The following is a 15991-nucleotide window of genomic DNA, read 5'->3' on the forward strand; positions in this document are numbered from 1 at the left end:
CTCACGTTTGATTGGTTAGAATGGTCAAAATGCCCTTTTTCATGATATTTGACGCCTCTGATTGGCTCAATTTAGTTTCAATCTGTATGCATCTACAAATCATAATATACCAGGTTAAAATCCGTCATGACTCCGAATCAAATGACGGAACTCCGAATCAAATTGACGGATATCCGTCTCAAGACGGAACGCTTTATTGCCTGCAAGACTAAAGAAAAGCTGTTCGGTTGTATCGCTCTTTGTGATGTCACTTGCTGTGCTCTTCGGAGCCGGTATGTAAAAGTATTCTTTTAGTCTAGGAAGGGGAACGATACGTTTAAAATACGTCGTCACACCCGCCAAAAAGTTGTGTTATTCAATACCGGGGAAGAAAGAGGTGCTGGAAGAGAGGTAATACAATTTGGGTTTAGCTACGGTAGTTTATTAGCAAAAAAATAAAGAAGCTGAACAAACATGTACCGCAGATACAAGGCAGTCGTATGGCCTTGATGAAGAGATGCGTAATGTGTCTCCTTTAAGCTCCCAAATATACTGAAATCGGTGTCTGAGCCAAGTCTCCTTTGGGTCTCACCCTTCTCTCCACCCCTAGACCGTCAGCCCTTTGATATATCTCTCTGATCTCCTTTGATCCACCTCACTGTCGGGACATTCCCCTCTGGTATCCCAGCGTCTCCGTATCATTCCTCACCCCCGGCTACGACCCCCTGCTCCTCCGTGATGTCCGGGTCCTCCTCCTCCTCCTCGCCGGGTTCCTTCCGTCCGCCGGGGGGCTCCGGGTCCAGCTCCTCGAAGGAGGACGTGCTGGAGGACGCGGTGGAGTTTCTGTCGTCCCGGCTGCCCCCTCGGTCGTGGCGGAGCGAGGAGTGGACGGAGGAAGGGGCCCGGGACGTCTCCCTGCTGTCCGACAGGAGGACGCCGCTCCCGCTGTATTCACTGTTGGACTCTGCACCTGCGGAGGGAGACGGGTGGTGAGAACCACGGAGACACAGTGAGGAAGGCCTTCAGAACCACGGAGACAGAGTGAGGAGGGCCTTCAGAACCACGGACACACAGTGATGAAGGCCTTCAGAACCACGGAGACAGAGTGGGGAGGGCCTTCAGAACCACGGAGACAGAGTGGGGAGGGCCTTCAGAACCACGGAGACAGAGTGAGGAAGGCCTTCAGAACCACGGAGACAGAGTGAGGAAGGCCTTCAGGAGACAGAGTGGGGAGGGCCTTCAGAACCACGGACACACAGTGATGAAGGCCTTCAGAACCACGGAGACAGACACACAGTGAGGAACGCCTTCAGAACCACGGAGACAGACACACAGTGAGGAAGGCCTTCAGAACCACGGAGACAGACACACAGTGAGGAAGGCCTTCAGAACCACGGAGACAGACACACAGTGATGAAGGCCTTCAGAACCACGGAGACAGACACACAGTGAGGAAGGCCTTCAGAACCACGGAGACAGACACACAGTGATGAAGGCCTTCAGAACCACGGAGACAGACACACAGTGAGGAAGGCCTTCAGAACCACGGAGACAGACACACAGTGAGGAAGGCCTTCAGAACCACGGAGACAGACACACAGTGAGGAAGGCCTTCAGAACCACGGAGACAGACACACAGTGAGGAGGGCCTTCAGAACCACGGAGACAGACACACAGTGAGGAGGGCCTTCAGAACCACGGAGACAGACACACAGTGAGGAGGGCCTTCAGAACCACAGAGACAGACACACAGTGAGGAGGGCCTTCAGAACCACAGAGACAGACACACAGTGAGGAGGGCCTTCAGAACCACAGAGACAGACACACAGTGAGGATGGCCTTCAGAAAGTACAATCGGAATCGGGGTCCCAATTGTACTGTTGTATTTTAGTGTGATTGTTGGCCAATAGTAGAATAATTGGTATTCTTGTGACTTTTTAACTGTGTGTGTGTATGTGTTGCTTAATACCAATACCAAGTTGCCAAGTGAACAACAGAATAACAATAACAAAGTCACTTCTATTTAAAATAAATATCTCTCCTTTCATTTACATGCTTGTGTCCGGGGAGTAATGTAACCTTCCTATACAGATGATACCACTCCATCATCTAGAGACAGGCACGTCTGAAAAGCTTTACCTGAATTGTACTTGTACAGTATTTGCACTAAAATTCTTACAACTATGCCGATCGACCGATATGGGTGGGGAAAATATAAAACTGTAGAAAATATCTGCATCTGCCTGAATAATCTTTTTTTATATATACCTAATCTCATAGGCATACAAATGTCTTTCTTTCATCATGAGCGGACATACAGGTGTTCACAAACCTCCATACAGTCCTAGTTAACTTAAAGGGGCACTGGTCCAAAACCTTAGACCAATAGGGTAGAGGTCAATGGGGCCACTGGGCCTTGTGTCATAGGCAAGTAGATCCCACCCACTTTATTGACAGTTATTGAGAGTAAATGAGTTTGAATTATGGGCACCACTGAATCCCTGTGTTGTGTTAATTACAGCTCAATGAAATGATAAAGTAGCAGTCCCTATAACACGGGGTATTGCTATTTTCTTTATCTGCATCATTACAACACAGAGGATTGTACGGAGGATCAATGATGGCCACATTCAAACTCATTTATTCTCAATAACTGTCAAACTAAATGAATGAGCGCGAAACAATTTAGAGTTTTTGGATGTGTGTGAGATTATGTGCAAAATAAATCGGCATTGTTTTTCGGTGAATTCCGGTGCTCATTCTGTTTATTTCACGCTGGGCTGAGGTAAAACTGAACGGAAGATAACAAGAATATGAAGTGGGCGGGATCTACTCGCTCAGTGGCTCTATTGGTCCTAGGTTTTTGGGATTTAGCTAACTATTGGTGGACAATGACAACTGTGCAGCTATTACATTTACATTTAGTCATTTAGCTGATGCTTTTATCCAAAGCGACTTACAAAAGTCAAAGTCAAAGATTTTTATTGCCATGTATGGACTAATCCACATTGGAATACGGGTACATGAGCAAACACTGTGTAAACAGTACAGGAAAAATATGTAAAAAACACAGACAGTATAAAACACAGACAGTATAAAAGGACAAATGCTAAAATTGATATCGAACATCCCCTAAAAGTGCATATCATAGTTAAAAAAGCACTTCCACAAACCTGACTAAATAACACTAATAAAAACACAGAAACAAAATAGGATAAAATACAAAACTAGCCTTTGGAGTCGTTCAGGCTCCGCACAGCACTGGGGAAAAAGCTCTTTGTAAACCGAGAGGTAGAGCATGTAATAGAGCGGTAACGTCTGCCCGAGGGGAGGGGGGCAAAGAGGCCTGCGGCTGGGTGACCAGAGGGGTCGTTGATAATGCCAGAGGCACGGGAAAGCAGCCTGGCACCATAGATCTCTTCTAGAGCTGGCAGGCTAGACCCGATTGTCTTGCGTGCAAGACGCACAATTCTATTCAGAGATTTCTTCTCCTGGTCTGTGATATTACCAAACCATATTGTACAGGAGGAGGTAAGAACGCTCTCGATCACACAGCGATAGAAGTTGTGTAGAATCACCCTGTTATTTGTGAACTCTTTCAGTTTCCTGAGAAAGAAAATACGTTGCTGGGACTTTTAACAATGGTTCTGGTATTGGAGTGCCAGCTCAGGTCATTTGAAATAGTGACCCCAAGAAATGTAAAACTGCTCACCATCTCCACCTCTGAGCCATTTATGGTAATAGTTTACTGTACTGTAAGTTCTGTATGACAAGTCAGCAGGAAGGGTACAACTCTCTCAGCTGAGTAACAATGTTCATCAAACAGTGTTGAAACTTGGGTGCTGCAGTGTTGAGTCCATAGTAGTAGAGACATATTAGTATAGTAGGTAGTAATATAGGCAAGGGAGATTATTTAGTGGAAAGGTGCATGAAATGGTAAATGGCTGCATTTATATAGCGCTTTTATCCAAAGCACTTTACAATTTGTTCCACACATTTTACCCATTCACTCACACATTCACACACCGATGGCAGAGGCATCCATGCAAGGTGCCAACCTGCACATCGGGAGCAATTAGGGGTTAAGTGTCTTGCTCAAGGACACCTTGACACACTGCCCGGGAGTGAACCTCTGGATTCCCTGATGACTGCTCTACCTCCTGAGCCACTGTCGAAGGTTATTACATACCCATTCAGTATATTCCATACTGTACATATTCATTATATATGGATAATACAGGTTCTGAAAGGTGTTGATACATGGAAACTAATGATCCATTATTCATATATTTGTCAACACACCAAGAGTAAGTGTCTAAGTCTAAATGCTTTTTCTTTGTCTGTGAGGGGGGGATTTTTCAGGTTGCTAATTAGCAATGGAACAGTAGTTACACCCAGTGCTGTCAGTCACAGCTTTGTTTCACGTTGGACCAAAACACAAGCCCTGAAACCTGCATTCTGCTCGTTAATTAAGCTCCATTGGGTTGTATTGGGAGGGGATCAAATAGCAGTCCAACACTAGACACCTCCGTGCTTTATTTAGTCTGGGTGTTTGTTTGGTGTTGTGGTTGGATGCAGCAGTAGAGACAGTACTCTTACTTACAGTACTTTTAATTAAACCAGGAACTTTATGTTAAAAGTTTTGATGTTTGGGACCATAGATCCTATTTCTTACTCATCAATGATGATGTTGATCTCAACACAATCCAAGCTGTTCCTCGTTGACAGGGAAGACACTTCTCTACTCTCTCTCTCTCTCTTTATAGCACACGCAATACATAGCCAATGCCATACATAGCCTTCATTCATATCTCTCTCTCAATCTGTCTCTCTTTCCATCTCACACACACATACGCACGCACGCACACACACATGCACGCACGCACGAAACCCAGAATTGTAAATATTGGAATTTTTAAACCTATGGAACCCATTCTAAGGCTGCTCCTTAACCTGCATTTTGCTATGATGCCCCCTAGCTCATGGAATGAACTCCAACAGTCCTCTTAAAGCTTGATAGTCTCCCCTCTGTTGCAGAGTTTAAAACCTTAATCTCCAACCTTTGTCAATCAAGTTGTACAAATAAAAAACATGTACATGTTTTAAATTAAATTAAATTTAATCAAAGAGACCACCTCAGTCAGGTCCAAGACCACGTCCAGTTGGGTTTGAGCGAAGACCAAGTCAAGACAGAGTCCCTAGCAAAATAAGTCATATTATAAGACCGAGACATGAAGGAAGGAAAGCGACGACTAGTCAACATCCGGTCGTATCCGTGACCAAGCCGGGGCAAGATTTCAATGTTATTTCAAATTTTACAGATAAACCGATCATTGATTTTTCTTTGACTACAACACACTTACTGCACAGTTTGAATAATCACAGGATTACGTGATTTCCTCACAAAAGGCTTCTTTCAGACAAAAATAAACTTGTGGGTGGAATGTACTGTATGGCATTCAGTTGGCCGCATGAGCAATTATGTAGGGAATACAGTACGAGTCAGTGCTAACGACTTTATACAATAAACAACAACAACAACAACAACAACAACAACAACAACAACAACAACAACTCATATCTATCTTCATAACAATAAATCTTTACACTGAGCTGATTTGCATATAATTTCTAGGAGGAACAGAAAACTGAAATCAAAACAATACAAAATGTGCACTCTGAGCCCCTGAAGAGCAAAGGCCTGAAGCGACTCGCAACTAAATGTAATCAGTCAATAGGGAAGAAATCCCCTTTGGTTTAGAAAATACACATTAGGCAGGGTACCCTTACTTTTCCAGCCACCAAAAAAGTCTCTCTAGATTTAATAGGAGAGGTTCAGTGGTGCCCTCAGGCGTCCTGTCTCTCTACTCTTCAAAGCAACAATTCATCCATAACAACTAAAGTGCTGGAATATTCTGCCAAATTCTCAGTTCCTCAACATGCTTTATTCCACTTACTTTGAGTGCAACAGTAGGGTTATTTTCCAAAGAATAGAGAGGTCACGACCTCTGAAGAGCAACACATCGTCAGCGGCGGCAATCGACATAGACTTATAATACGCAATGTCGGATGTTTCTGAAATCAGTGAATCCCTATGATGGAGCCCTGATGTGAAGCCCACGGTGTGCTACCGTGTTTAGGGGAGTGATGGAGAAGAGGGTGACTTTGGGATGGGAGGAACCGCCAGGAGGAGGCACGTCGCGGGGGAGGTGAGAGACTTGATCCCGTCACGGAGACGGGGAGCGACGGTCCGAGAAGTCTCCCAATGCTCCGCTGACCCGGCAGAGACGAGCCCCGGTCGGATGACAGCAGCATGGGTACCTGTCACATTATCATTCCCCCCGTCACGGACCCAAATGTCACTTCCACTCTGTGCACAGAACCGAGGGGACAAAGGTGACTCTAGACTCTAGTAATATTCTGTTCTGTAACTTTGACTGCTTAGGTGTTACACCATGTGTTGGTGTGCCAGGGGTAGAAGTGAGAGGTAACATTTTCTACCTTCAGTAGAAATGAGTCCGTTCTCGTCCTGATGATTTGTCATACAGGTGGACTCATTTAAGCCAGTGATGAATGATCATAGATCTGTCATCTCCTCCAGCACCACACTCCTATCTTCCAGCACCACACTCCTCTCCTCCAGCACCACACTCCTCTCCTCCAGCACCACACTCCTCTCCTCCAGCACCACACTCCTCTCCTCCAGCACCACACTCCTCTCCTCCAGCACCACTCCTCTCCTCCAGCACCACACTCCTCTCCTCCAGCACCACTCCTCTCCTCCAGCACCACACTCCTCTCCTCCAGCACCACTCCTCTCCTCCAGCACCACACTCCTCTCCTCCAGCACCACACTCCTCTCCTCCAGCACAACACTCCTCTCCTCCTCCAGCACCACACTCCTCTCCTCCAGCACCACACTCCTCTCCTCCAGCACCACACTCCTCTCCTCCAGCACCACACTCCTCTCCTCCAGCACCACACTCCTCTCCTCCAGCACCACACTCCTCTCCTCCAGCACCACTCCTCTCCTCCAGCACCACACTCCTCTCCTCCAACATCACACTCCTCTCCTCCAGCACCACACTCCTCTCCTCCAGCACCACTCCTCTCCTCCAGCACCACACTCCTCTCCTCCAGCACCACTCCTCTCCTCCAACATCACACACCACAATAGAGGTTGGAAGCCAGTTCAATTTCCTTTGAACCTTTCTTCTTTAATGAGTCAAGTTAAATACCTCAGAAATATCTTATTATGGATATTGACTGTCCATTTTGTGTCCATGTTAGCCACAGTAATGACCATAGTTAGTTAGTGAGATGGCATCGTCCTCATTCCAGATGATTGTTTTGTTTCAACGTTACAGTATGAAGATGAAATTAATGGCAAACACTGGTAAAATGTGTTTTTTTTGGGAACCTGTAATACTGACAGTGTCTGGAGGGTTAGTTTTCCTTGCTTGTGGTATATCACTGAGATATAGGGGTGTAAAGTACTTGAGTAAAAACGTTGTTAGTATTATTAGGTTTGTATACTTTGTACTTTTACTCAATTACATTTCAGAGAAAAGAAATTACTTTTTACTCCTTATATTTAAAAGACAGACCTACAAAGTACAAATCTCGCAGGTCCAACCATTTTAATTAGTATATTTGTTTATTTTACAGCCAATCAAATCCCCATCAATGGAAAATGAACCCACCCATACCCATGCTGATTGGTCCTTGTGCAAGACTAGAAAGCGAGGATCTTTTATTAAACACCTGCTATCAGAATAATAGACAGTCAGAATGACAAGCTACAGAAGATGGCCACAAACGATAGTACGAGTGATGAAGAGGACGAAACGGAACATTTCATTGCCCCGGAATGAAAAAAAGTTTTTAGTACATTTAAAAGTAGAAACTTTTTAACTTTTACTCAAGTGTGTTTTTAGCCAGATACTCTGACTTGTACTTGAGTAAGATTTTGAGACGGTACCCATACTTTCACTTAAGTATAATTTTTACACCCCATAACCTATAACATAACCTGAGTATATTTAAGCAATTTCACACAATAGGGAGTGCTGCTGTGTTGCAGAGCAACAAAGACAATCACAGCTGTGCTGATATTCAGTAAAACAGCATGACCTCGAGTGTGATATTGCTTTCATACAACAGTTCTACAATCGCCATTTATTAGTTAACAGTAATAAGCGACAGCAGATTATGATTTGCTTGTTTATTTAATCATGTATTTAGCTCCGCCAACAAATAGTTCCACAACTACGCTTTTGAACTTTGACCATTGCCAGGCAACCTGAACACAAAAATGTTCATGCACAGCTTGTTACTTAGTTATAGGTCTCCACATGTTACTGCTGGGTAGCTACTTTGTGTCATGTACATTGATCTGGACCTTTCCATTTATTGTACAACCAGTGAAATAAGAATCAGTTGACACAGACAGTCTCTTGGGTGGCATATCGTTACGTTGTTGCTCCATCTTTTCCTGCGCTCAGTGGATGGTCTCCACTCTCCAGTAACTATTTAGCTAGCTTTCATGTAGTCTAAGGGCGCGTTGACACCTACCCTGTTTGGTCCACTTTAAGTGGACCATGGTCCCTTTAGATCAATAGTCCGTTTCATTTGTACAGGTGTGAACACAAACCGAACTATTTTGAGGACCAACCGACCGAACCATGGTCCTCTTGAAAAGTTGGGACTCGGTTCGTTTCAAAGTGGACCATGGTGCGTTTGCTGTTGGTGTGAACGCGATCGAACTTTATATAGTACCTAATCTAGAGCAAATGAGTGACAGACGCCTAGTGGCGGCTGGCGCGCGACCCAACTTGACAGCGCCATGTGACAGCTTGCGAGCGACCCAACTCAAATGAATGACAGGCGCGCGGACAGTCTCTCTCTCTCTCTCTCTCTCTCTCTCTCTCTCTCTCTCTCTCTCTCTCTCTCTCTCTCTCTCTCTCCTCTCTAGTCGACTTGCACCGTGCTTGTCGTAATAGTATCTCTCTCATTACGCTGCCGGCAACTGTTTACGTTTGTGAGTGCTATAGTCCAATAGATTCGACTGTATGTCCTTTGTTTACAAATTAGATCCGCACCAAAAAGGGTAGTGTGAACGCAGACCAAAATCAAACAATGTATCATTTTCACATTTGGTCCACCAGAAAGGACTATCCCCGGACTTTCAAGTGTGAACACGCCCTAATTAACGGTAATTAATAGAACACCTATGCAACTATGATGCATATAGTTAAAAGTCCCAGTGATGTTACACTGAATATCAACACTCATGGAATGCCTCTTGTCCAATCAAATTACTTGGTTGGAACTAACTGTTGTATAAATGTGTATTATTTATAATCATTATCCAAGTACCAGGCTTCAGAGTCTTACGAAGATGAAAGTAGAAACAAGACTAAGGGTCTAAAAGCCCTGCTATTGGCCCCTAGAGGCCATTCTGCTCTGTATCCCTAACCCTAACGGTTAACCCAACAAAAGTGGTTGAACCAACCGACCAAGTGACCGACGTTCTCATTAGCTCTTTTTCAGATTTTGTGACTGTATGACTAACAGTCTCAGGAGATATGTTCATTTGAAGATTTTGGACTGATGGGTGGCACTAGAGGAAACCAGAATCAATAGGTTTCTTCCTCCAGGGGTCATGAATGTTCCCAGCAAATGTCATGGCAATCCGGCCATTGCTCTTATATATACATTGCAAACGTTTCAAAAGTTTGGCCCTAGAGGAAATGCCTGGGTTTATTCCTCCTGGGATCCTGAATGCTCACAGCAAATTTCATGGCAATCTGGCAACTACTTTTGGAGATATCTCACTAAAGTTCTAGCTAGGATCAAAGTGGTTAGCCGACCAACTGACCGGCATTGCCATCCCTAGAGCCTCTTGCTACTGTAGCTCTCACTAGCGGGGCTAAAACTATATTCAAATGGAAGCCCAATTAATTTTAACACAACAAAGAATCATTGAAATTTTTGCTACAAGCAATTATCGATCTCAACTTAATTAAGGCTTTTTAATTAATTGGACCAATTAAAGGACAAACTACAGCTCTTTTGCTACCCCCTGTATGGGCCTTTAATGAAGCCTATGGAAGCCTCAACACAAAGCCGACTACTCTCTCCGTTTCTCTGTCTCTCTCCTCATTAGTCCTGCTTCATCCAATATTACTGCATTAAATATGAAATTTTCTATTACCCCCCTCTTTGGCCCGCAAGCATTACTGCTACCAATTACCAAAACATTTCCTTGGATGTGACGGTCAAGCCTCAAGAGTCACATTCTGAAAGGGTATTAAAACGCCTGTGCATCTTGAGAGACGTGGGGGATGGGGTTCTGTCCGGTACGCAGAGTAAGGGAGGCAGCAGGCCTGTCCATATGGTGTCTTGAGCTGTGGACAACCCCCCCGGTGAGTGACACCACACCCCCCCTACCAGAGAGGCCTCAGGGCCTGGGCCTTTCATTAGCACCTAAGAGGGTGTCACCTACAGCCAGGCCTCTACAGGAGTTTAGCTTATAAACAAAAACAGAGCAACAACACGATCCAAATCCCACGGGTGCCGCCAGATGGATATTCAATAGGTTTTGTATAATGATCCTAGAAAACTGACATTAAATCAAACAGTTGATGGTGAGGATGCTGTCAAAACTTTACAATATAATGAGCTAATAACTTTTTTGTTGTTGTTGTAATTGCTTTCAAGTCGTGTGGCCTTTCAGCTCCCTCCCTGCAGAGAAAACAGCGGGATAAACCTAATAAGTTGGATGGCGAGAACATTCTGGAATATTTTATAAATAGAAGATGATGAAAATCACAACCATAACAAGTCACACCCAGTGTCCATTTTTCTGTTTTCCACAACAGGTATCATGGACAAGGACATCTGTGCACTGAGGAAGGACTGACCAGGTCATGACAAACTTATTGGGATACATTTTAGTGAAGGAAGTGGTGACCCACTGGTTTTGGCAGTATACTTAAAGGTAGGGTTGGGTACCAAACTCTGTAATGGTACGGACCAAATGACATCGGTACTACCGAATACAGATTCACATTAGATAAATCTGTACCAAATCTTGGTACCTTTACATGTTTAGTATAAAGTGTAATATACCAGACAAGAGCGAGCCTTTTCCACAAATATATATATATTACTGTCCCATCTCTTGGGTATTTGGAAAGACCAGATGAGGTCAGAGGAGTTTGATAATATTTGGGGGCGACAGTGGCTCGGGAGGTAGAGCAGTCGTTTGGTAATCTGGAGGTTCCCGGTTCAATTCCCGCTCCTCCCGGGCAGTGTGTCGAAGTGTCCTTGAGCAAGACACTTAACCCCTAATTGCTCCTGATGAGCAGGTATATACAGTACCTTGCATGGTTGCCTCCACCGTCGGTGAGTGAATGGGTAAAATGTGAGGAACAAGTTGTAAAGCACTAAAGCGCCATATAAAATGCAGCCATTTATTTACTGAGGATGACCAGATAATGTTGATATTTAAACATAATACATGATCATGCGATTTATTTTGTGCGGTGTGTTACAACAATAAATAACAAAATAAATGACAATGTTGAAATTGAGAAGTTTGTACTTTTTTTTACAACTGAAATCATCTTTTTGGTGCTGGAGGAGAGTTAATTACAGAAAAAGGGTACCGCTTAATTACCGAATTCCAGGAACCGGTACTGGTACTGGTAACGGTTCAAATGTGAACGGTACCCAACCCTACTCACAACAGAACGAAAGGATTCAGGTTAAACATCTGCAAAATTCCCCTTTAAATTCCACAATGTAGATCACTATGTTGGGTACTCATACTCCAGATCTGGCCTAGAGGTAAAAGCCTAGAGGCAAAGAGGCCAGCCAGTAACCAAAAGGTTGCTGGTTCGATCCCCGCCACTGACAGGAGGGTGTATTCCAGCTGTGAGCTGGTTTTGATTGATTGATTGAAAACGTTATCAACAGATTGCAGAATGGGTACAATACAGTACAGCTCAATAATCAATGGTGACTGAAGGGTGGCTGGTATTACATCAACGGTGCCCACCATTCTGCCTAAGTGCCCTTGAGCAAGGTCCTGAACCCCAAACCTGCTCCGGCGGTGGCCGCGGTGCCGCACTGCGCCCTGCGCTCTGACCTCTCTGATGAAATGCATATAATAATAATAATAATAATAATAATAATAATAATAATAATGTGTGGGATACTGTGTGTATGTGTACCTAGGAGGGATATGAGTACTGTGTGTATGTGTACCTAGGAGGGATATGAGTACTGTGTGAATGAATAAATGAATGAAAACTTTATTAACAGATTGCAGAATGGGTACAGTGCAGTACAGCTCAATACATACAATTGTTAAGGGGATGCAGACCAGAGAAAGACTTTCGTCTTGTTTACACCAGGGTCCCCCATTTCCAATTCATCGTAACATATATGACATACATGACATACAGATAGACAGTACTGCTACATCTATACATTTATGACATACCAGATTTGCAATTACAGTACTGTATTTGTGATACAAAAAGAGTCCAGAAAGAAAAGAGTATATACATTAGGCGTAGAAACTGTACATTGGATTGGGTAGGTGGGGGTGGGACTGTACATTGGAGGTGGTTGGGGGTAGGAGTGGGGGGGGGGGTGGTAGGAGTGGGGGGGGGGGGGGGGGGTTGGGTAGGAGTGGGGGGGGGGGGGGGGTTGGGTAGGAGGGGTGGGTGGGGACTGTACATTGGAGGTGGTTGGGTGGGTGGGGGGGGGGGGGGGTGGGTAGGAGGGGTGGGTGGGGGACACTGTACAACTGTACAAACAACACTGTACATTGGATTATTGACAAGACCATACTTGGTAATTTACTGTACATTGGAGGGGGTTGTGTTCGGACATTTACAGGGGCCAGTTTCGAGTTGCAGTCTCCCTTAGGTGTTTTTTGAGAGTGTTTTTGAAAGTGGGTAGTGATTCACATTCCTTTACAGCTTTGGGTAGGGCGTTCCACATTGATGTGGCATAATTGCGAAACGTGTTTAGTCCCTTGTTTGAGCCGAATCTGGGTTTAACATGATTTGTGGAGCTCCCTCTGGTGTTGTGATCGTGGTATTCACTGACCTTTGGGAAGTATTTAGTCATGTACATGGGTACCTTGGTCGTGTAGTGTATCTTGTAGACCAGGCCCATTGCAAGTTGCTGTACTCTGTCGTCTACTCTAAGCCATCCTAGGTTGTCAAAGTGGGCAGGGGTGAGGTGGGTTCTAGGAGTAAGGTCCCTGTATGTGTAACTAGGAGGGATATGAGTACTGTGTGTATAACTAGGAGGGATATGAGGACTGTGTGTATGTATAACTAGGAGGGATATGAGGACTGTGTGTATGTGTACCTAGGAGGGATATGAGTACTGTGTGTATGTGTAACTAGGAGGGATATGAGTACTGTGTGTATGTGTAACTAGGAGGGATATGAGTACTGTGTGTCTGTGTAACTAGGAGGGATATGAGGACTGTGTATGTGCAACTAGGAGGGATATGAGGACTATGTGTCTGTGTAACTAGGAGGGATATGAGTACTGTGTGTATGTGTAACTAGGAGGGATATGAGGACTGTGTGTCTGTGTAACTAGGAGGGATATGAGGACTGTGTGTATGTGTACCTAGGAGGGATATGAGTACTGTGTGTATGTGTAACTAGGAGGGATATGAGTACTGTGTGTCTGTGTAACTAGGAGGGATATGAGTACTGTGTTTATGTGTAACTACAGTAGGAGGGATATGAGTACTGTGTGTCTGTGTAACTAGGAGGGATATGAGTACTGTGTGTATGTGTAACTAGGAGGGATATGAGGACTGTGTGTCTGTGTAACTAGGAGGGATATGAGTACTGTGTATGTGCAGGAGGGATATGAGGACTGTCTGTGTGTATAGTAGGGCTGTTTTAAATACTTCGAAGCTTCGTTTGATGGGCATGGGATTCGAATATGAAAATATAATTTGAATATATTAAAAAAATTATAATAATAATATATATTTTTTTATTTAGCAAAATCAACTCTGCCTCTCTTTGTTAACTACAACAAGCAATGCTGTTTGTTATTTAAGATGAGGTCGGACTCGGCAGATTTGTGTTCATTGTGCTGCTTTTATAAAGCCTCAAATGACGGCTTACAATATTTCATAATAATAATAATAATAATAATAATAATAATAATAATAATAATAATAATAATAATAATAATAATAATAATAGATCAAATTTCTATAGCGCCTTTCATAGAACCCAAGGTTGCTTCACAACCAGGACAAAAAAATAGGGCTAAGGAAGTATAAAAAAAAAAGGGGGGGGGGGGTGAGGGCAGGTAAGGGATAATGGACCTAATCTAATCTAAACTAACTGATGGGGGAAAAGCCTTGGTGAATGAAAGCATGAAAGCTAAGTGTTTAGTTTCTCTAAGATTTAAAAAGGTTTAAACTTTACAGCACTGACAAAGTTGAACAAAGTGCTGTAGAAGTCCCACAACATAATTTTTTTTAAAGAATTTAAAAAAGAAATACATTTATTTATACGTTTTTTTTTCTCTGCCCCCGAAGCTTCGAATTCCCAAAAAAAATTGGAAGGTCAGCCCTAGTAACTAGTAGTGGTGGGGGAAAATATCGATACAGTATAGTATCGCGATACTTTGCGTAGCGATACTGTATTGATAGAAGTATCGATATTTTATTATAATAAATTTTTTTCATAAGGAAGTTGCATTGTTCATTTCAATACCTGTAATAGTACAGTAGTCCACACACACACACACACACACACACACACACGCACACACACACGCGTGCATTCAGTTAAGTTGGAATATGACTGTAATACAAACAGTTCAGTTTGTCAGGTACATGCAACACAGATTACAGTGTTGATATCTGTCTGCTTGAAAAAATCCCATTTGCTGCAATACAAATTATTGAAGTGAGATGAACAGACTGAAAAAACTTTATTTTATTAGATAAAACATGTTGACAAAGTTTTACTTTGAAGTTGAAAAAGGTAATAAATCGCAATATATCGCAATATTAATATCGCAATACTCAGCATATCGCAATATATTTTTAATGGCAATACTATCGTATTGTGACTTAAGTATCATGATAATATCGTATCGTGAGGCCTCTGGTGATTCCCACCCCTAGTATAGGAGGGATATGAGGACTGTGTGTATGTGTACCTAGAAGGGATATGAGTACTCTGTGTGTATGTGTAACTAGGAGGGATATGCGAGAAGACTAATTCGAATTGCCTCGTGTACATTGACAATAAAGTAATCTTCTATCTTCAGCAGTGTCACAGATGTGGGAGCATGTTACCGGAGACATCGGTGTCGCTGTCAGACCCGTCCCCTGCGGACAGCCTCCTCTCCGCGCGGCGGACCTCTGGAACGTAGAAGTCTCCCTGGCGGGCCAACGGAGCCATGTACTGGATGCGACCCTCTCGATAGATCTCCAGGAACGGGTGAGCGCACAGCTTCCTCCCCTGTGAGGGATGTGGATATTGAGAGAGGAAAAAGGACAAGACAGTGTGAGGGACTGTGAGGAGACGGCACGACGAGGAACATCTTGGACAGAGACATGCTTTATGTATTTGGCGTGACGTCGGTGGAGAAACATGACTTCCATGGCTGCCGCTGCCGTGTGTAAGTCTAATGCATTTTCTCCAATAATGGAATTGTAACAGATTCAAGTGAATAATTGATCAAAATACCCTTCAAAGATCTTCGGGAATATACTTGTTGTCATGGGCCATTGATCAAAAACGACACAAAACTACTACAAAACTCCAAAGATCTCCATCATGTACTGTGCATGCGTGCAGGTGGACCTTGGAACCAAAACTGCCAGGGTTAGGGATTTGATTCCCACTGGGGCCGTGCTAAAAATATGCATTGATGGTATGTGTGTGTGTGTGTCCCCGTAAACAGACGTAGGAACAGCATGGAGGAGCGCGGCACGCCAATA

At 43.8% G+C, this 15991-nt stretch overlaps 1 protein-coding gene across 1 annotated transcript in view; it reads right to left on the reverse strand.

The window, feature by feature from the left end:
* Window positions 1-677: 677 nt before the first annotated feature.
* tex264b (testis expressed 264, ER-phagy receptor b) overlaps window positions 678-15991 on the reverse strand; it is a gene marked incomplete at both ends in the record, with an annotated part of 268522 nt that continues 253208 nt past the window's right edge. The window contains 2 exons of the mRNA XM_084315664.1: window positions 678-949; window positions 15344-15509. Of these exons, the coding sequence (XP_084171790.1) occupies window positions 678-949; window positions 15344-15509 (438 nt within the window). The remainder of the gene's footprint in view (window positions 950-15343; window positions 15510-15991) is intronic.

The sequence above is a fragment of the Notolepis coatsorum genome, assembly GCF_963971535.1.
Source record: "Notolepis coatsorum genome assembly, chromosome: 6".
Classification (NCBI taxonomy): Eukaryota; Metazoa; Chordata; class Actinopteri; order Aulopiformes; family Paralepididae; genus Notolepis; species Notolepis coatsorum.